The sequence below is a fragment of the Xenopus laevis genome, chromosome 6L (assembly GCF_017654675.1).
Source record: "Xenopus laevis strain J_2021 chromosome 6L, Xenopus_laevis_v10.1, whole genome shotgun sequence".
NCBI classification, from domain to species: Eukaryota; Metazoa; Chordata; class Amphibia; order Anura; family Pipidae; genus Xenopus; species Xenopus laevis.
In genome coordinates, this window is record NC_054381.1 from 127,629,335 (window position 1) to 127,651,080 (window position 21,746).

Genomic DNA, 21,746 nt, shown 5'->3' on the forward strand with positions numbered 1-21,746 from the left:
GTTAAATTATGTATATATCCACGAATATCAAATAAACCTCTACACAAATGAATAACGGAATTTCATTGATTCAATCTGCTTTTAGAATGAATGACAACAGCTAAAAATCCCCCTCAATTAGTTTCTTGTAGCCTTTATTCACTTTTCAGCCATGCATGTAACTTTTCACATAAGCGAGAGATAACTTGAGCGCATATACAAAATAAAAATGGAATTCAACTTGTAGGAATCCCACAATACCCTAATGCACTGCAGATCTACCCTCTGCAAATGTTACACTGTTCAGTTCATTACAGAAGTCGCCTTTAAATTTCATGGTGTTCAGTTCACTGCAATAATAATATCAATTAATCAATGGCACTATGTTTATTTCACAGTGGATCTAACCTATTGGAATGGCACAGCATTCAGTTCGGTGCATAATGCACTACTATAAGGAATAAGGGCTGTCACTGAGAATTTATTATTAATTTGGCAGAAAAGGTGTCACCCCCCACCTAACAGAACAGTGAAAGAGCTATTGGGGCAAATTTACTAACCTCTGAAAACTCGCCAGCGACGGCTTCAGTCACAGTGCAAAACTTCGCCAGGCTTAGATTCACCAGATCAACTCTTAATTCACTAAAATCCGAAGTTACGTCCAGGACGCCAAACGCTGGCGAAGTTGCACTAGCGTTACTGCGCCAAGCAAAGCGAAGTTGCGCTAGCGTTGCCTAATTTGCTTACTTTAGTCTGAGTAGGCTAAAGTCATTGCCAGGGGAAACACTCGAATGTAAAAGATCTAATGCAGCAGCACAAAATATAATGAAAAACAATGATTTACTATCCTAAGGACAAGCATTTGCCCCATCCAATCAACATTATAAATCTGAACAATTGTGAGTGGGGGGGGGGGTAACAAGCCCTCTGTTGACATCCTGTAGTGTGGTTCTCATATCACATTTTACTTGGTATTTTGGGACATTTTACTGGCCATTAATGGATTCTGAGTAATGCAAATTGCACTATTTAGTTTGTGGATGAAATATGTTCCCTGATCAAAGCAAATAATGTTAAATAATCTCAGATTATCATTATTTGCATTACTGGATAATAATGTGAAGGCAAGCGTTGTTTATACCTAGGATCAATATATTCCCCCTTTCAACATTAGTTCAATGAATTGGGCCTCTGCTGAATACACCCTTTGTCTGTTGTTTTATTTAGGAAATGTTTGTATTATTTTGCATTAAAGGGGTTGTTCACCTTTAAATTATTAACTTTTAGTGTGATGCAGAGAGTGATATTCTGACAATTGCAATTGGTTTTCATTTTTTATTATTTGTAGTTTGAGTTATTTTCGTTTTTTATCCAGCAGCATTCTAGTTTGCATTTTCAGCAGTCTGGTTGCTAGGGTCCAAATGATCCTAGCAACCATGCATTGCTTTGAATAAGAGACTGGACTATGAATAGGAGAGGGCCTAAATAAAATATGATTAATACAAACTAGAAATACCAATAAATTTGTAGCCTTACAGAGCATTTGTTTTTAGATAAGTTGTCGGTACCCCCATTTGAAAGCTGGAAAGAGTCAGAAGAAGAAAGCAAATGAGAACCAATTGAAAGTTGCTTAGAATTGGCCATTCTATAACATACTAAAAGTTAACTTCTAACCCCTTTTAACAGGACAACTACTGAAACTGAAAAGTAAAGTCACATTCTACTTCCTGATCCCTGATTACTTCAGCATAATCAATAAATAAAGGGGACCTGTCACCCAGACATTAAAAGCTACTTTACAACATTCCTTTTCAAATTAAAGGAGAAGAAAAGGTCCAGTTGATACTGGGTCCCAAATGTTAGGGCTCTCTGAAGGATTTTTATCACTAACCTGATACAGTGGGCCAGTGTACATCTTAGCAGAAACTGCAACGGTCTGTGCACATGTGAGAAAGCAATCCTCTTCTTTCTTTGTGTGGGTGCACATTTGCAGTACAACTTAAAGGAGAAACAAACCCCTTATTAAAAACAACCCTTACCCCCTATAGATACCCTCTCCTCCCCCCCCAGCCTGCTACCCCAGTCAAATGCCACTAACTTTTTATTTACCCCTTGGTGCAGATTCAGGGATTGGAGTTCACGGCAGCCATCTTCCTGGTGTCTTCTTCCGGCACTTCAGCAATTTCTGTCAATTTCGGCGCATGTGCAGTTGTCGCAAATCGGGAAATTGTTCCAACTGCCATGCACCGCTTTGCCAGTCTCATTCTCAGATTACCGAAGAGAACAAGATGGCTGCTGTGAACTCCGATCCCTGAATCTGCACCGAGGGATGAGTAATAAGTGGCATTTGCCCGGGGTAGCAGCTAGGCTAGGGGAGAGGGGGGGTCTATGTTGGGTAGGGTTTTTTTTAATAAGGGATTTGTTTCTCCTTTAAATCCAGACATAAACCTGTCTTTTTTTGCTCTACTGAGCATGCAGTGGCCCACAGGATCTGAAGAAAGAAGGGAGGAAGAGGATTGCTTGCAGCCCAGGGTATTAGGTAAGTGATTACAATTCCAAATGTTAGGGCACCTCCATGGATTTAAAGCTCTTCAAAACTGAAGGCACTTTTTTTTCAGTTTTATTTTGTTTCTTCAAACTTGAATATGCAAAGTAGGATGGAATGTTTATCCTTTCTAATTTATACCTGAGATTTCATCCTGGAGGCTGTAGTTTTAGCCCCATACATGGACCAATAAAGCTGCCAACTTGTTTAGGAGTGGCAAGTCAGCAGTCAGTGTTGGCAAAATAACAGACCACAGACAGGCAACATTGCTCCACTTGTTTTAGTTTCTTCAAAAAAGGCTTTTTAAACATTTGTATTACTGCATGGTGCTGAGTCATAAATTGGCCTTCCCCAAACTGGAACAGGTGTGCTTGTGAGCTTTTGAATTCACATCAATTCAGAAGGAGAAAATCACAGACCAACGCGTGCTAGGGAAGAAGCCAGAATTTAACACAGAATTTTAGGGCTCCTGTTTTAAGTCAAGTTTGAAGAAGATATATTGAAAAACGGGGACAGGAACTCCAATACGTTGTATGTTTCCGCTATTCTAAAATGTAAAAAAAAAGGTTCCTTTCCTATACTTCCACAGAACCAATTGCCCTTTGGCTTCTTTTTTCTGAACTATACAACAACTAGGATCCCCTATAAACTGTAGTTGTGAAACAGCTGGGTTACTTGTGCCAAACCCAAATTAGCTGCATGCTATTGACACCAGACCAAGTAACCATTGTTTGTTTAAAATCTTAGGACCCCATTCCCCACCCCACAACCCACATACATGTACTGATCAACTCCAGATGAAATGCTGAGCGCAGATGTCAGAATATGTCTAGTGTCACATACGGTGTAAATGCTACATGGAACTGGTTAGAAGTAGTTTTAGTTAAATCCTATGAAAATCCATTACTATACTTGCCCCCTATAAAAATTAAACCAGTTTTTAGGCAGCTAACACTGAATAAAGCTGCATATATCCATAAGTACAGAAATAACAGATAATGATAAAATTATCATGTTTGAGCAGAATTCTGCACAATGTATTTTATTACAAAGACTGGAGAGACAAAAGACATCTTAGTGCAGAAGAGACTGTAAGAGACTGTTGGAGACAAAAGCAAAGGAAGACAAAGGTGACTGTAGGGAGCAATACAACATCTTACCAGGAATAGCGGTTATTGTACAAGTGGCACTGTCCTGCCGACAAAGCACAGGAGAGGAGGAGGAAGAGCAGGACGAGGTGCTGAGCCCCCCATGTGCAGAACATGATCTCACACTCACACAGCAGCACCTAAGAGTTCCCAGATATGAATGAGACCACCACAGCTAAGCATCCATAAGTTCAGTTCTCTGGGGAGAAGTGGAGGGAGTGGGCTCTCTGCTGGGAGAAATTCAGCAGCAGAAACTCTGTGGAAGTGAAGCTGTGACTTGCTCCTATGGACGGATGTGTGACAGTGGGAAGACCTTGCACTCATTTGAGGATTTTGGTGTTCCTGACACTCAGCCAGGATTAGTTCAGATGAGACGGAGGGGGTAGGAGACACGTGACTGCAGTGGGGAGGCACATATATTAACTCCACAGAAGACCTCTGTATGTTGGTTAATCACCTAGTGACTTACTTTGCCTTGGAATTTGGAATGTGGTTCATTTCTTCCGCCCCACCACATACTGTACTGTACATTCTCTGATCTTGCTTTCATTAGTCGTTACAAATGTTCTTTGGCAAGGGAGAAAGTTGGACACTATGAAACAAGCCGAATAAAGAAAACCTTTAAAAAACAGTACAGTCTGCTATGTGTGTTGTTAGTTTCATCAGGAATTCTCACCTCCGACTGTATGACGATTACCTGAATTTATGTCATTTATGTCAAACTTTTCATTAATGTTTACGTTCAGCTCCTTATACACCTTGCCAGTAAAATTACTCCTTGTACCTATAGATCAGAAACGCTTCTGCACCCCTCCTGCAAGGTCCTAATCTTACAAAAAAAAATCATACAAAAAATGTGTTTTGATTCCCTTACATTATGAATTTGCTCACAAGAGAGAGAGATACAATATTAGGAGAGGAAGTTGCAAAGAACGGGGTGTAGGGGATAAAAGTAGGGCCACCATCAGTTATCATAGGGCCACATACTAATAATGTAGTAGGGACCACACCCTACAGTGCCCCAATTATTAGCCCACTAGTCTCCTAGGCCCCCTGGATGATTGGAATTTCCAATATATAAATGCAAAATTCTGCCTCAATGAAACATAGGATTCCCCTCATATCTATGGCCATGCCTAGATCTACTTTGGTCACCCCTGAAGTATGATAAAACTCCACCCTGCACCACCCAAACCCTTCCCAATGTGCTTTTTACCTTTGAGCCTCTGTTTGACTGACCCCTGACTGCAGTATCTCCTGTACTCCCCTGATGGTGGCCCGGGGTAGAAGAAAGTTTGTTTTTTTAAAGGCACAAAAGCACTTTTCACCTTTGTGCTCAGACATAAACAGGACAGGACAGGCCAGCAAACAAGAACTAATTGAGCCTTCTGGCAAGTTGTAGGGGAGTTGGCAGAAGGGGCACTGAAGGAGCACAGGAGTAGGCATGGTACAGTGATGTCAACAGTGGGATTTCATGGGGGAGAGGACACTAGTCTTTTAGGCCCAAGGAAGGAAAGGCATTCACTCTTAAGCCATAAGCCAAAAACTTCCTGTGGATTTGGTCTGCTGGCTTGTTACTGAAATGTCCTACATTTCCGTTTAAGCTCCTGCATTGAACAGCCAGAAATATTTACACTGTCTGAAACATAATTAAATAAGAAGCTTTTGGTAGAGAGCCCAGAATAAGCAGCACCTGCATTTAGATACAATTGTAACTATTTAAGATAAGCAAGTCTTTTGGGAGAACAGTGACTTGCAGCCTTTAAGGGGACTCTCACTTTCATTAACTGTTATAACACATAAAACATGTACCTAAAATCCAGGGAAATTTGTTCAAACTTTGTATAACCTGACACATTTTATAAAATGGCCATGGTATTTAGGGGGTGTGGCCACAGATCTTTTTGTCCCTCTTTCCATTTTTCAAATGTTGGGAGGTATGTGCTGGATTTGGAAAGTATTATTCATTATTTTTTACAGAACTGAGACAACAATGCTCTGGGTTAAAGTCGACCTGTCACCCAGACACAAAAATCTATATTATAAAAGTCCTTTTCAAATTAAACATGAAATCCAATTTCTATTTTTTATTAAAGCATTCATAGCTGTTGTAAGCTCATTTAAACATCTAAGCTGTCAATCAAATATTGTCTGCCACTCTTCTATGCCTTAGGCATAGAGGCGGGGCAGACAATTGCTTTCAATTTCCATTCAGCACTTCCTAGATGTCACTGCTCTTGCCACATTCCCCCGTTCTCTTCACCGTTTAATTGTGTAGGGCATGGGGATGGACATCAGCTCCCCCATTCTGGTGCACAAACAAGATTCTGAGATGATACAAGACTTGTCTTAATAACAGTGTCCACAAAATTGCTGCTGCCTGCTTGCTATAAATCCCAGACTGAAGGAAACAAGATTCAAATAATTTATATAGTGTAATTAAAGTTCATTTTGCTTGACTAATGTGATAAAATAGGATTTTGAATAATTTTTTTGGGTGAAGGGTCCCCTTTAAGGACGGGAGTACAAGTTAGCAACAACTGGCATATCCAAGAAACGGTAGTGAGTAGTCATGACGACATGTAGGTAAGAGGGACCCCTTAGAAGGTCAAGATGAAGCCGCTAGCAGCCATTAATATTAAGCAGTGAGTGTAGGATTGGTACTTGTTTGGTTTTGACCTGGACAATCTGGTTTTTATCAAGGCTGTCTGGATTAAACAGGACTCTGCAAAGAATAATGTGGTAAAATGCCAATCGCTGATGTCACCTGCCCAGCCCCCTTATCTATCTGCTGTGTAACCTGAGACTTTTCTCCTTTGAATGGCTGCCCCCATTGCTACACAGCAGCTTATTTATATAAACAATAGTAGTGTTTCTGAAGCAAACACGGCAGTTTTACCAGTGCAGGGCAACACTACATAATTTTATATTTTAATTTAAAACACTATAATTTTTTGATGTTATTGTTCCTTTAAAGCAGCCCATGTGGAATATGCAGCTGACATTTTCCATTGCAGACACATATGCGCAGTTACAACATCTCAAATAAGATATAAAGGAGGTCTGACTGTGCAATTCTGGCTGCTAAATAACTTCTCTTTCATGATATCATCTGGATCTCCCACTGAAATACAGAACATCTGAAAACATGGATCAGTAGTAATGCAGTTATATACATTATCATTGGGGCTGAGCATAAACGGTACAACTTGTCTTGAATGATGAATAATCTCTGAAAAGTGCTGCTATATAGATAAAGGAAAGAAAATAATTAAATTTATATAGTATTTTAAGAACAAAGAATATGTTCCATCTGGAAAGATTGCATCACTCCCTCCCCCATCCCTATTACTGTACAAGATACATTCATGTATTTCTTACACTAGGACCCCTGACGTCTGACAAGGCCAGCACCTAGTATGGTCACCGGGAAATATGCAGCTCTTCTTAGTGACAATGATTTGGGAAAGGCAGGGAGGCAGAGGTTATGCCAGTTCAACAAAGCCCTTGGCATGATCAAAATTCAGCAACTATTGCAATATAAGGTAATTTAGGGTGAAGCTACATGCAGGGCCTTCATTTAGTTCTACTATGGTTGGTACAGAGGACAATGCCTTTAGCTCCCTTTTGCCTATAGGAGCACAGGGCTGAGGCTTGGCTTTTTCTCTGTCTGCATTTTCTTCATAGGCAGAGAAAAGCTGATGTACTCCCAACTGCTCCTTCTGTTCCTGTGTATTTTTCTGTCCCAGGCATACGTCCTGTTAGAGCAAATAAAACACAAGCAGAGAAAAGCCAGGCCTGTGTGCCATTAGCTTCACTTGGCTCCTCCAGTAGTCTAACCCTTCCTGCTCTCCTTATTGGAGCCTTTGGTTGCTACTGACAGGCCTGGACTGGCAATCTGAGGGTTCTGGCAAATGCCAGAGGGGCTGCTGTAATATGCCTTATAAAGTGACTATTAAGTGGGCTGGTGGGGGTAGTTTGGGCCTGTGTACTAGGAATGCCAGGGCCTATTTTGAATCCCAGTCCAGTCCTGGCTACTGACTACCTTAAGTCTGACTCTCCCATCTTGGACTGGTGTGTCTGGGGCCCACCAGGGCTGCAACATCAAGGGCCCCCATTGTGACCTAAAGGGCCCCCCTCCTGGCTTCTGCCCCCCCGGCATGCCCTGTACCTCTCTTCTACTGCAGCTATGCACGGTTGGGGGAGCAACATCCTTGTGGAATATGTGCCAGCGGGGGTCAATGAAGGTCGAGACCCACAGGTTTTTTTTCCCAGTGACCCATCAGTCAGACCCTTCTCACGTAGAGTTGACACCTTTCCCTATATTTGTTACCGGCTGGTGGGGGGCGGGAACAAAAGAGGTGGAGCCGTGACAAAAAAGGGGCAGGGCCACAACGCGAAGTTACAGAGGATTGGGGGCAGGCCGAGGGGTCTTTTTGAAGGGTATTACAAATTTACCGGCAGTTACATTGCCGGTAAATTTGTAATACCGGCCCCGGCTATGGCAGGTGTTTTACCGGCTAGGCAGGTAAAATACTGGCCGGGTGGCAACCCTATTCTCACACCTACAGTGAGTTATAACACAGTGATGTTATGCTGTGTTAATGTCAGGAGAGCACAAAGCTTGTAGCTTTTCTTTCTAGCAAACATTTGTAAATTACCATCTGTAAACAGCCATCCATCCTAATGTTTCCTGCTAATTTCATCCACCCTCTCTGAACGGAGTTGCCGAATGCTTTAAAAAGATTTCCAGGCCAGCTCAGATCCTAGAGGGGATTAGGCTACATTGGCTTATGCTACTGTCATTTTATGCTTTCATATCGTGTTATGGAACATGCTGCTGCCATGTAAGCATATGGGAGAATAATCATGAGCATCATATTTTGACAAATATTAAAATTGGTTGGTCAAAAGAATGCTAGCTCATGCAGTGATATACGTGTACAGTCACATTTAACTGTGACAGCCATTTCTTTATTTACTGGTAAAGGAGACTGCGTGGTGAGATTCTAGTTGTGGCTGGTGAAACCATACTAAATGCACCAGCTGATATAGTTTGCTCATCCCTCATTTTGAGTCAAGCATAGTACTGCCAGTGCTATCATGCTTCATCATCACCCTGTTATATGAGGCAGGGGTTTGCAATCAATTTACTAATAAGGACTGAACAGTATATAGGGGGCATATATATATATGTGTGTGTGTGTGTGTGTTTATGCATTCTAAGAATATTTGAAAGCACTGTACAGTACAAGAAATGTATATGTTTTTCCTTTCAAGAATGTTTTCGCCAGTGTTTTATTTTAATAATGCTTAAATAATGAGCTATACAATCTTCTTGCTTCCAAGTAACCCTTGTAGGGGCGTTATTTTACTTATTTTACCTTTGTATAAATCTCAGGCATTGTCACTATTAGCTTCAACAAGGCACCTGGATGTCAAATGCAGTACCATGTTGTGAAGCTACATGGTTCTCCTATCAGCAGAGGATAGGCTAGGAACCCAATAGGATTCTAGCCAGTAGAGAAGATGCATTTATTTTATGATTGAGCCCCAAGCACTATGCTCTGAGGGAAATGATTCATCGTTTCTTTCCATCAGTAAACTGGCTGCCTTGCAGCAGAACTGCTATCATCCTTCTACTCACCTTTGAGCGATGCCTTCTTAATATATTAGATCTATTGTTTATATCTTAAAGGAAAGTTCATCATGATCATTAAATTAATTTTCAGTGTGTAATAGTTGGACCTGTTCTATTTCAAGGGGGTTTCTTTTTTTATTATTTGTGTTTTTTAATCCTTCCTATACTGCTTCTTTCTGGCATCCAAGTAAAATGCTATCTGGTTGATGGGAGTTACTGACCCTGAAAACCCATCAAAGCAGAATGGTGGCCATACAAGCACAGAAATTCGTTTTGTGATATTCGGTGTGTATATGGGGGGAGATGAGGCAACCGATATCAGAAAAAGATATCAGTCGCCTTGTTGTTTAACCAAGATGAAAATTCTTGATTCAAAAGCACCCTTCAAAGCCGGCTAAAAATTGGCAAGGGGATGCTGCTGAATCATAAGATAAAGATAGAATTCTATTATTTCTACCTGTTCAGCTCCTAACGTTTGTAGTAAAAGCGAACAATCTTGGGAAAGATTGTAATTGTAAAGTGTATGGCCACATTTAGGCTTTACTGTTATTGTGTTATTGCTATTCTTGCTTATCTCTGTAGTCGATCTCAGTCCCTCTACTATTTAGGGCAGAGACACGCCAATATTTCGGGATATTAGTCACCCAGCGACAAATTGCTTCTTCGTCGGGCAACTAATCTCCCCAAACTGCCTTCCTGCCGGCTAGAATGTAAATCGCTGACGGGATGGCACTAGGAATGATTTGTTTTCCGAAGTCACCCGAAATTGCCTCACGAGGAAACTTTGGGCGACCTCAGAAAGCGGAAGCAATCAGAGTGCCACCCTGCCATCGATTTATATTCTAACCGGCGTGAAGAAGAAGCGATGTGTCTCTGCCCTTATATTTCCCAGTGATTATCAAAGTGTTATCTTTTGAGATACTGAAAAGTAAATATTGGTTTTCACAGCCATGGCCATGATGGACAGCCCATATAATTTACCCCCAGTGTTCCCCTCATGGCTGCATTGCCGATTAAAATAAGAACTACTATATTTATATATATATATATATATATATATATATATATATATATATATATATATATATATATATATATATATATATATATATATATATATATATATATTGTATTCCCTGGTTCTAGGCCTGGGTAGATTATAGCCAAGCCTTATATTGGAGGCTTGGGAGTCTATATTGTCAGCCACCAATATGGCACAGAAATTTACTTGATATTTTACCTTAAAGTTTAAGACAAATTAAGAATCAGAAGAGAAACAATTGTATGATGCCTGAGTACCTTTAATATGTAATTGTAATTATACATATTTCATTTTTAATGCTTCATAAACATTTTATTGAACTTTATTTAGTTATTCGCCAAGCTCCTGCTTTCTGGACCATAATTTTTCCATTCAAACATCATTTATGTTTTCTGTAGCTCAGGGATTATGCTATGCCTCTCTGACTGGCTTAAATATTGTATAAGACAAAAAAGCTTCAACCACGGCTTTGGAAATGTGGATAATGTAAGGGGCAGTGTGATTCGTTCAAAAAATAAACGGTTAAAAATGCAACTGTTGGAAACAAAATCAAATGTCATCAAAGAAGGAGCTTTTCCCCAATCCGCGGTGGGTTCCCTTTTGCTTTGTGTCAGAAGTCTGCCAATGGACCCCCTAATGTCATTGAAGAAAATAAGAACTAGCTCAAAATTCAACCACTAGTCGTCCCTGAATATTTAGTAGCATTTCCTGTGGTCCATAAACCACTGATCTTTAGGTTCAGGTTATAAGGACAATGTCCACTTAGATAGATTAGGAAACCTTTCCTCCATAACTTCTTTGCTTAGGCTAAGGCCACACTAGGCGATAGCGCCGCGATTTGACTCGCGGCGACTTTTCGCCGCGACTTTTAAGCCGCAATCGCTGGGGAAACTTTTGCGCTGGCGTCTATGGGGAATCGCGAAAAATCGCTAGTGAGGCAATTTCGAGCGACAGTAGAGAAAAGATCGCCGCGTGTGTTTTTACGCTGGCGATTTTTCGCGATTCCCCATAGACGCCAGCGCAAAAGTTTCCCCAGCGATTGCGGCTTAAAAGTCGCCGCGAGTCAAATCGCGGCGCTATCGCCTAGTGTGGCCTTAGCCTAATATGCTAGTGCGTTATTTTTCCAGATGTCAGGTAAATGTGCATCTAGTGGGAAAGAATATTATCAGTTTAATCACTTTGTATGGAAAGAATGTGAGACTCCCCTTCCCATTGGGAAAGAGGCCACTGTGAGAGTTGTGCATCAAAGGATGCCGCAGCTTTTCAATCTAATATAAATTGGTTCAATAATCCACTTCAGCAATCTTTTTCTGATTTTTGGATAGCCTAAAAGAAAATGTTTCACTGTCACAGATAATTCACCTCAATTGAGGGATAGGTTTTTGTACTTTGTATATTGTAAAATGTACATTGTATTGTAAAGAGCGAGGCACAATGTGCTCCGGCTCATGAAAATCTTACACCTAATACCTGCCTTGTCCATCTGCCTCATTAAATACAGGGCAGGGTCTCGTTGCTCTCATTACTGTAGGGGGGTAGATATGTTCAAGCCTGGTATAGGGCAGGCTACAGTGAACATAGAACCCTGGGGTAAAACCAGACCTAAGTGAAAGCCATGGAAATCAGAACCCGCTGAATGAGGACTAGCTCATGGTAGGATATAATAAGCAAAAGATCACCAGACATATTAGTTACAAGTTAGAGCCCAACTATAGCGGCTTAAGTGTGTCCAATGACTGTACCATGTCTGTTTTAGTCAAATAAACTTGCAAGGAAAGTTTGGGCTACTTTGGAAATCCTAATACAGCATATGTTTTCTCATCAGCAATTTACTTTATTTCAAGTAGCATTCAAGGAAATGTTTCAGGTTGAAACACCCTTCACGTCAGTCCCTTCCCCAATAATCTAAGGCCCCTTCACATTCACACACAATAGGGACAAGTTTATCAGGAGTCAATTAACCTGTATGGGGGGACTAATTTACATGTTTTGCGCATTACTGCAGTTTGGTCTTTAGAGCTTCAAGTGTAGCAACTAAGTCTGTTATGAGAAAACATAAATTAAGTTTATGTTTTTTACTTGTTTTTTGCTTGCTGCCTCCAGAGCCGCTCCTGCAATGAGGCAAGGTGAGAAACTTGCCTGAGGCTGCATGGAATGGCCAAATACCAGGGGCGGCAAAAAGCCACCTCTGGTAAATTTAAGAGCCAAATTTCTTTTTTTTAACACAGACATTTGGCTCTGCTAGTTCAGGGGGTGGTGGCATCTCAGCCCCTGAAATGCTGCTGGCTGCCTCCCAGTGTGGGAAGTGAGACCCGGTATATACAAGTAATTATGCCAATAAAATCTTATTTTTATTTTTCCATGATAAATTATGCCATCCTGTATGGTTTCAGTCATTGTATTAAGAGGAGCTGCCACTTTGCACATAAAAGTGTTGTATCAACACTTTATCTACCTATTTGTCATCTACCTATTTTGCCTGTATACCAGTGCCATCAACATGTGTTTCTTTCATTCATTCATTGGGTACTTTTATAACATTTATTTGTCTGACTGATTCTTTAAAATTATACTGACAATAAAAAAAATACATTTCACAATATTAATTAAAATAAAAGTCATGTTGCTTGTTTTTTTTGCTGATGGGTCTGACAACCTTACTGTCCCTTCTCAATCTGTCAGTTAGAGTTTCTAATGCTAATGGACCACTGCAGCACAAACATGGCAGCCCCCTCATCAGGGTCCATTTTGTTAATCCCTTGCCTGAGCAGGCAGGAAAGGAGAAGTGGAACCTAGAAAGGTCAGATCTAGTAAGGAAAGGCTACTCACCTTAAGAGGTCACTCTATGAGTGACAGATAGTTAGGCTATTTAGCTGAGCAGCCTGAGGCTCAGACGAGGAGTGTAAGTGGGATTAAGATCCCGGGTACCAATTGCCCAGTGTAAGTACTGAGTGCAGTGCCGGACTGGGCCGGCAGGACACCAGGAAAAAACTCCAGTGGGCTCTAGCTCTCGTGGGCCCTGCTGGTCCAGACTCGATCCTTGGAGGAAGGCAGAAGCGGCTTCTGTCTTCCTTGATTCTCAGCATGGCTATACTAAAAAGACGGTATGCGCGAGGGGGCAGGTTGCGGCTCAAGGAGGGGAGCCAGAGGGTGCTTTACACCTGGGGTGGGGGACCAGAGGCGTGGTGGGGTGCCCCTTGCCCCCTAGTCCAACACTAACTAAGTGTACAGACTTAGGGATGTAGTGATTCCCCTGGGTTCCACTTAGAGAAAAGTCTGAAAGCTAGGTGTACCTTCATTGCTACTGTGTATGTTCTCTTCCCTGCAGAGACTAATACTGACCATTGGTGTTGTGAGTATATGCTTACCAACTGTTGCTCTATGTTCCTGCTTGGTTATGTACACTTCTTTGTGGACTATCCTGTTCAATAAATATGTTCTCTGGTTAAGTTGCAAAAACCACTGGTGCCCAATTATTGTGCACTGCACCTATTTACAGTTTTACTACACCCTGACTCCACACTGTTGTGAGGTCTTAACTCCTGAGAATTGAGGTCTCATCCAGAGCAAAGTATTGGGGTAAAGCTCATAGTTAGAGAATCGTGACACCTAATTTACTATATTGTTACATGTGTATACATTAATGTTAGAATTTTTTGGCTCAGTGAGTTACACCCAAAGAGCTATCATTCTTACCCCATCAATTATAAAACATTAGGGCTTATTTCCAAGCACAACCATGATATGTGCTTGCACAAAAATTGTTGCACTTCTTGCGCCAATTGACAAAAAGTTAATTTACTATATAATTTACAGAAGGTGTTTAAAATCCCTTTCATAAGCTGTTGAAAGTACAACATTTTCCCGAAGATTATGAAACAAGTACTAGCAGTTGTTTATATCCACAATAATATTATCCTAATTGATTTTTTCCCAGTTGATATTTTCTAAAACATTTCCCTCTCCTTTACAGTTGATGCAACTCTTCAACAGCCCATTTTCTTACACTATATATTAATTATTCAAACGTCAAACATCAGCTTATTTTTATTATTTTTATTAATATATAAAATAAATATACATTTAATTAGATTATATAAAAATAAACATTTGGTAAAGTATCCAAAGTAGATGGACTGTGGCTCCTACATTGTGTTCCCAACCCTTTCCCTCCTTTCCCTTTTGGGAACATAATGAAGGAGCCACATTTCAGATCTTGCAAGGGTAGAATCCATTTTTTGATTTATATATTGTTCTTCCATTTCCTTCCTAAGTCTTGACAAAGTCTTCTTAATGAGGTGTTGCAAGAGAATCTTCAACTTGAATGTCTTATTTCTTTGCTCCTAGGAGAAAATGTTTTTAATGTTAGACAAGAAGATCTGTGTTTTATATCTATGCACATGAAAGGGCACTGTAAAAATGGCCATAATGTGACATAATGTGACTTAACTGGCTAGCTAAGTTAGTAATTGATAGAAACTTTCACAATTTAAAGCAGAACTGGTTGGAGCTAAAACCATTAGTAATTAAAAAAAACTAATTACACCTGAAAATGAAAATTCCCTAAAATCCCTAATTTTTTGGATAGTGATCAAAATAGGAATCCTTAAATACCTAAAGCCTTGAATAACCACAAAGGCATTAAAGATTTCCCAGTAATTGCTTTTTGATTGTAGAGAATATGAGTCATTTGCATTACCTTTATGTATATGCTCTGCTATGCTATATTGCACCTCGTCTTCATCTCGATTATATGTGATGAATCGGTTTAATAGGAGTTCCTTTGCGAATGGTCTTTTGGCTGGATCCTTCTGAAGGCATTTATTAATAAATCTGTGGAATTTATTACTCCTGGGGGGAAAGAAACAAGGCAGAAGTGTTACTGATGATGTAATAAAACACAGAGCCAGAATTATTCAAAAAGGACACTGAAGTCTGTTGGGTGATAGGGAATTAAAATGGGAGATGTTTCTTTTCATATAATAATTTGGGCCAACAAAGTGTAAGCTCTTGAATTTATAAAAAGGGTGATGTCTCTTAAAGAATACTAATAACTTGAACACAGCCCATCATCACAGCAATGGATAGAGTGGATACAGTAGTGACACTTACATTTGAGCTCATTGAACTTATCTCTTTCCCACTTTAACACCTTCCCCGGCCTTATGCTTCAGTGTCTCTTTCCCCATTCCCCCACCCTCACTGCTTAAGGTGGCCATAGACGCATCAATAATATTGTACAAAAAAAATTCTGGTACCATATTCGGTGCGTGTATGGTGGGAAACGAGCCAACCGATATTGGCAGAAGACTTGGATATGGGTTGGCTTATCGATCAAAAAGATCTTTTCCAGGAAAGATTGTAATTGTAACGTCTATGGCCACCTTAAGTCCTATTTCTGTAAAAAAAAAATGACTCACCATATATCCTCTTTTAGAGCTGGAGCTGGACCATTCATAATCCTTTCGGAAAGCTCCGCACCACGGAGTTTAATGTGTGCTGTAAGTGTAAGAGAACACAATATTATTATTCTTACAAATTTAAAGGGGCCAACATATTTTGCAGCATTGTACAGTAGAGGGTGACTACATCAAATATTCTGATGAGTTTCTATTATCAGAACCAATCGATGATTTATTTAAACTTTTTGAGATAATAATTTCCTTCTTTAAGGGTAAGGCCACACTGGTCATTTTGGGGAGATTTGGTCACCTGGCGACTAATCGCCTCTTCTTTGCAGCGACCAATCTCCCCAAACGCCTTCCCTCATTCTGCGCCGGCTAAAATAAAAAACCGCCGGTGCTAACCGCACGCGGCGGTTCATTTTCCGAAGTCGCCCGAAGGGTGGAAACTTCGGGCGACTTCGAAAAACCAATCGGCGCATGTGATTAGCGCCAGCAAGTTTTTTATTTTAGCCGGCGCAGAGTGAGGGAAGGCATTTGGGCTAGGCGACCAAATCTCCCCAAAATTCCCAGTGTGGCCTTACCCTCATATACCCTCATATACATAACAAATAAATAAATAAATGCAGTCTGGTTGGAATTATTGTAGCGTGTGCACAGTGACAGACAGATATTGGACATATAGGGCAGTATATGGCTGTATCTGCATTTTCTCAGCAGCAGAGAAAACATTATTTGCCATTAGCCTAAGGGGATACAGGAAAGACACAGTCTATATCTTTTATCTGATTGCTCCTGTCTCTGAAACAAGAAGTTATATCTTGCTTTCCAGTGTATCACTAAAAAGAAAAGTAACTAATGCAAATTACAGAAGACACCATTATAATAAAAGCACAGAAAAGATTCTCTGATTCATGGCCGATTTACATGTTTCATTGTTATAGTATAGGTGATACCCTCTGACCTTCCTAAAAACACTCCTCCATAAATGAACATAAATGCACGCAAAATGTTATTTAAGATTACTTACGAGGATTGTATTCTGCCATTTCTATGGCTGTGATTCCTAAAGACCACACATCCACCTAGAAAATAAAAACAAAAAGCAACACCCATTTAGCAAACAAATTATAATCATTGTTACAGAAGATAAAGATACTTCTACTGACTCTCCCTCCTCATCCTGTCTCAGGGTCAATATGGGATGCTAAATGACTAATACTTTAGAGCCAAGCTACGTTGTATTACTATGAAACATTTCCAGTAGCCGACTTCAACTATAAACATTTATGATTTTACATTTTCAAGAGTCTCTACTGGGAGAAAAAAGCTCTACAAATTACATTTGGCATGGATTTGTTATTCCTGCCTTAAGAGAGCATTTTGTTTAATCACTTTAATGAAAACTGAACTAAATGACAACTATTTTATTAATTATACCTTGTAGTTATAATGTACACTTCGTGTAAAACATGCATGGACTTCAGGTGCCATCCAACAGCGGGTTCCTGCATTACTTGTACTGATGGGCCCTATTGTGGCAAGGCCAAAATCAACTGAAATTGAAAGAAACAAGCATGAATTTACTTTGTACAACGCAGTAATAACATCTATGACAATACAGAAAGGTGCTTCAGTTATTACAAATGGAAATATATTATTGAAGCAGTATTTTCTTTTGTCTGGCGCTGACTATTGATTTGAACCAGGCGCAAAGAGAGTGTAAAGACAGAGACAAATAAAACACTGAACATTCTTAATGACTGTATATTGGAACGATGCTTACAATGATATTTTTGAATTATGCAAAGGTGCAATTTTTGGGTAGAGATCCCCTTTAAAGTTTTATGATGCCTAAGAAAAGCTAGGCATTGAGATGAGCAATAAATGTACCCTTTGCTTATATGGCACCCATTCTTCCTATAGATAATAAACGTCACTTACTTATCTTCACACGGGCCGTAGAAGTTAACATTATATTGGCGCCCTTGAGATCATGATGTATCACGTTCAGTTCCTGTAAGTAATCCAGGCCCTAGAAAGATGAATAAAGCAAACATGATGAACATGTATATTTTTTATATTATAGAATTAATAGGATGAGCAGAGATTATGAAAAGCAATGAAGGGGTTAATATCTGTCTTACCTGTAAAACTTTCTTGCATATGTATGAAATCCAGGTCTCATCCAAGGATCTATTGGGCGTGCTCCTAATTAAGGCATCTACGGAGCCACCAGCACACATTGTCATAGCAATCTAGAATAGAAATAAAATGTTTTTATTTATAGTGTATATAAATATTATAGTGTATATATATATATATATATATATATGTTGCCTAAAATCTATCTATCTGTCTGTGTGTCTGTGTAACATTCCTAGTAATCAGTAGCAGTAACGGGTCTGAAATAATCAGTGTTATATTTATTAACTTTGATTGAGATTTTCTCCTTCTTGGCATGTGCAATGCAAGACCATTGTGTGCTTTTATTTAAGAAGTATATCCTTACCCATAGCGCCTCTTCATTTGAAATGCTGGGCCGTAGATAAAAGGCTCCATAAAAGGCAGGGAAGTTGTCGTGGCCAGAAACACGTTCAAGTACGTACAGTTCAGCAAGGATCTCTTCATTATCCTAGATACAGAAATAATGATCATTAAATTAGTCTTGATAACTATTTAATCCTTGTTGTAAAACATAGAATTCATTAGTTTGCCATCAGTGTACCACAGTGCCAACACCACAGATACTAACTTCCCAAACAAACTTGATAGTAGGGATGACCTCACCGGATCAGAACTCGAGGAAACCAAACTTGGATAGAGCCAGTTAACTTTATTAATCCATGTTAAGAATACAAAAGTGTAAGCGGGCAGGGGAACTAGCTTTACGCATTTCGTGACTGGAGTCACTTCATCAGAAGCTTCTGAATGCGTAAAGCTAGTAAAGGTTATCAGTTCTCTCAAGTCTCTCTGTGATGTGCTGTAATGGCGTCCACTCTCAATCATAGAATCTAACTTCCCCTCTTTCTCTTCTATGCCGCTCCATGTGTTTACTTGCAATGTGTTGAACTGAGTTATGATTTTTTTTTTATGATTTGGTGTGATTTACATCCCCTTCTGTTAGGGGTGGTTACTTTATAGTATTGTTACATAGAGATTAATGAATATAAGTCACACGTTTGCCTTTTATAAGCTGCAAATATTACAAGCGGATGATATAGTTAGTTTTGCATTTATTAAATAATTAAACCTACAGTGAATATTTCACCGGGCTGAGCAGAGCTTATTTCACCGGGCTGAGCAGAGCTTGGGGCATTTAAAGAAGTCCATTTCTAATCATTACAAATTCCATTTTGCATTATGACTATCCATTATATAAGGGGGCGACTTGCTAATCATGGTTTATAAAGTCTCTTTTTACTGGCAGTTGATTTGTATGTGTAACACAACACTTTCTGCAATATTCTCATTATAATAAATTAAATAGTAAAAAATATACATTACCCTAAGATCTTTTATCACTTTTATGGCCACTTCTTTCTTTTCCTTAAAATGCCATGCCTGAAAGAAAACAGATTTGTGGTGAATTTTGACTTGAATTTGATAAAGTACCTGAGTATAACGACATGGGTCTTTGCAGTCTCAGAAACAAAAAACAAACTCCAAAAGGAAATATGAATCCTGCTTAAAATGTGGCATATGTGGCAATTTAGTGATACATGACATATGTATGAATATTTATATACTAGATAGATAAATATATACAATATATAGAATTATATTGAGATGTTAAGGGCCACAAAAGGTAGGTCATTCCCACCCCTTACAATCTTAGAATCTCATATCTGACCTTATGGATTACTCCAAATCCTCCTGATCCAACACATTGTTCGAGGTCTATCCAGCCAGTTGGGTCCTAAAAAAAATTTGAAAATAAGACAATATAATGGCAGGTGGTGGGGGGAGAATAGAGGGAGAAGGCTGAAAACAGGGATAATAATGTAAAAAATGTTTTTGCATACCGGGCATAGTTTGTCAAATCCATGTTCATTGCAGACCTGGTAAAGGAAAACATTATTTTAGATCAACTCAGTAAATAGACAAAAAGAATAAATATTGCAAGCTTTTCTTTTTAGTTTGTTGCTCATTTAGTTTGTTCAGGTTGAGAGGCATCCCCATAAGATTCCTCACTGTGTTCCTTGTTAAGCAGTTTTTTAATTTATATTTAGTACAGTGTTGTTAATGGTGGACATAACTATTACAAAGATTATTATTCTTATGTATATGGGTTATGGTTTGTCCTAATAGAACTAATGTGTGTGAGACTTTTAGGGGGTTATTTACTAAAACTTGAATTTCTCATATTTGTATTAAACTAAGCTTGACTAAACTCCCATCCACAATTTTATCTTATTTATCAATAAAATAACTTGAAACAGTCAGGTCGGGGGAAAAATTGCGAAAACGGGGAAATCCCCAAATTATTTGGATTTGAATCCTGAATTGCTTTATTTTTTTAGGTTATTGCCTGAAAACCCCAATTTTTTTGGTTTACCAGACAAAATCCAGAGCAGACCACGATACCTTCAAATTGTAAAAAGGACATCTCCCATTGACCTATACACAACAGTTACAGGTTTGAAATCGTGAGCGTTTTTTTCTCCTCTAAACATTAACATTTTTGCCCAAAAAAACTTGGGCAGAAAAAAAAATTGAGTTTAGTAAATAACACCTTTAAACTTTGGGCAATGTATTCCAGAGCTGCAAAGAAAAAATTACCCATTTGTGGGTTTCCCCATGTAATGTGTGCAGCACGGTGTTGTAGTGATAAGCATTGATGGCTTCCCTCTGGGCACTGCAGTTTATGTGGATACTCCAAAAACATATAGTTCTTAAAGGGGTAATTTATCAAAAATGAAGTTAATAGTGTAGTTCTGCCACTAGAGAGAAGTTCCGCCACTCTCCATTCATTTCTATGGGATTTTTATAGGCGTATTTATCAAAGGGTGAACTTTCACTTCACCCATTGATAAATACGCCTTTCAAAATCCCATAGCAATGAATTGAGAGCTGCGGAACTTCACTCTTTGATAAATTTACCCCAAAGTGTTTTAGCATGAGCTGGACTGGTGATTTAAACTGCAGTTTGGTTATTAGGTTCCCAGACATTAGTGGGCCTAAATGAAGCCATACTAAATTAACTTTATTCTAAACATGTCCCAATAAATCAATCCGTTCAATGCACAAAATGTCTTAGTGTCCTTGATAGTAAATCATACCTCAAGTGATGGAAACAGATCATCACAAATGCTTTCTTCTTCCCCACTATATATAAGCATGTCATCACTATTGTTTTCTTCTTCCTCTTGTTCTTGTAGATTATGTTCTTCCTCTGAGGCATTACCCTGGCTGATCTCTGTGCCAGGCTCCTCAGGTTGCTCCTGGAAATGGCCAATATTTGTCTCAGGATTTTCCTGGCAGATGTCATGGGCAATGATTTCCTCAGGTTGTTTCTGTTTAAGAATAAAAACATACAATTAATCCATTTGTTGCTATACTAATATATATATTACATATGGCAATGTGACACAGTATTGGAAAATAAAGTTAGTCATCTGTTATGTGAATATCTTGTTTGTAGGGGTGGGCAAATTTGACCCATTTCGTTAGCCAAAAATTCACCGTCAGTGAAAATTTGCCAAAATACATACAAGTCTAGGGCTTCAAAAATGTGCTCATCCCTACAATGTCCCATGTAATGTGTGCAGCATGATGTTGTAGTGATAAGCATTGATGGCTTCCCTCTGGGCACTGCAGTTTATGTGGATACTCCAAAAATATATAGTTCTTAAAGTGTTTTACCATGAGCTGGACTGGTGATTTAAACTGCAGTTTGGTTTTTAGGTTCCCAGACATTAGTGGGCCTAAACAAAGCCATACTAAATTAACTTTATTCTAAACATGTCCCAATAAATCAATAAGTTCA

The 21,746-nt window shown here is 39.2% G+C and overlaps 2 protein-coding genes and 2 long non-coding RNA genes across 4 annotated transcripts in view; 1 reads left to right on the forward strand and 3 right to left on the reverse strand.

The window, feature by feature from the left end:
• cpa6.L (carboxypeptidase A6 L homeolog) overlaps positions 1 to 3,986 on the reverse strand; it is a 65,985-nt gene extending 61,999 nt beyond the window's left edge. The window contains exon 1 of the mRNA NM_001086742.1: positions 3,685 to 3,986. Within this exon, the coding sequence (NP_001080211.1) occupies positions 3,685 to 3,788 (104 nt within the window). The 5' untranslated portion in view covers positions 3,789 to 3,986. The remainder of the gene's footprint in view (positions 1 to 3,684) is intronic.
• Positions 1 to 21,746, forward strand: part of LOC121394738 — a 124,938-nt gene that overhangs the window by 27,582 nt on the left and 75,610 nt on the right. The gene's annotated exons all lie outside the window — the stretch shown is intronic.
• LOC121394736 (serine/threonine-protein kinase mig-15-like) lies at positions 17,166 to 18,837 on the reverse strand. Its single transcript, XM_041566482.1, has 4 exons — positions 18,270 to 18,837; positions 17,905 to 18,015; positions 17,702 to 17,792; positions 17,166 to 17,313 (listed from the first exon to the last, which is right to left on the reverse strand). Exons 2-4 carry the CDS (start codon positions 18,007 to 18,009, stop codon positions 17,192 to 17,194), a joined length of 318 nt encoding a protein of 105 aa, XP_041422416.1. The 5' UTR covers positions 18,010 to 18,015; positions 18,270 to 18,837; the 3' UTR covers positions 17,166 to 17,191.
• Positions 19,272 to 20,101, reverse strand: LOC121394739. The gene is made up of 3 exons (XR_005961985.1): positions 19,783 to 20,101; positions 19,611 to 19,676; positions 19,272 to 19,321 (listed from the first exon to the last, which is right to left on the reverse strand). It is a non-coding gene; the product is annotated as an uncharacterized LOC121394739 (long non-coding RNA).

Excerpts from the sequence above, each read along its gene's own strand:
- LOC121394736 (XM_041566482.1), bottom strand. The coding sequence starts at position 18,009 with ATGACAATGTGTGCTGGTGGCTCCGTAGATGCCTTAATTAGGAGCACG. Across the intron at positions 17,793-17,904 it reads TATGCAAGAAAGTTTTACAG|GGCCTGGATTACTTACAGGA; the intron begins GTAAGACAGATA and ends TCATCTTTCTAG. Across the intron at positions 17,314-17,701 it reads TACGGCCCGTGTGAAGATAA|TTGATTTTGGCCTTGCCACA; the intron begins GTAAGTGACGTT and ends TTTCAATTTCAG.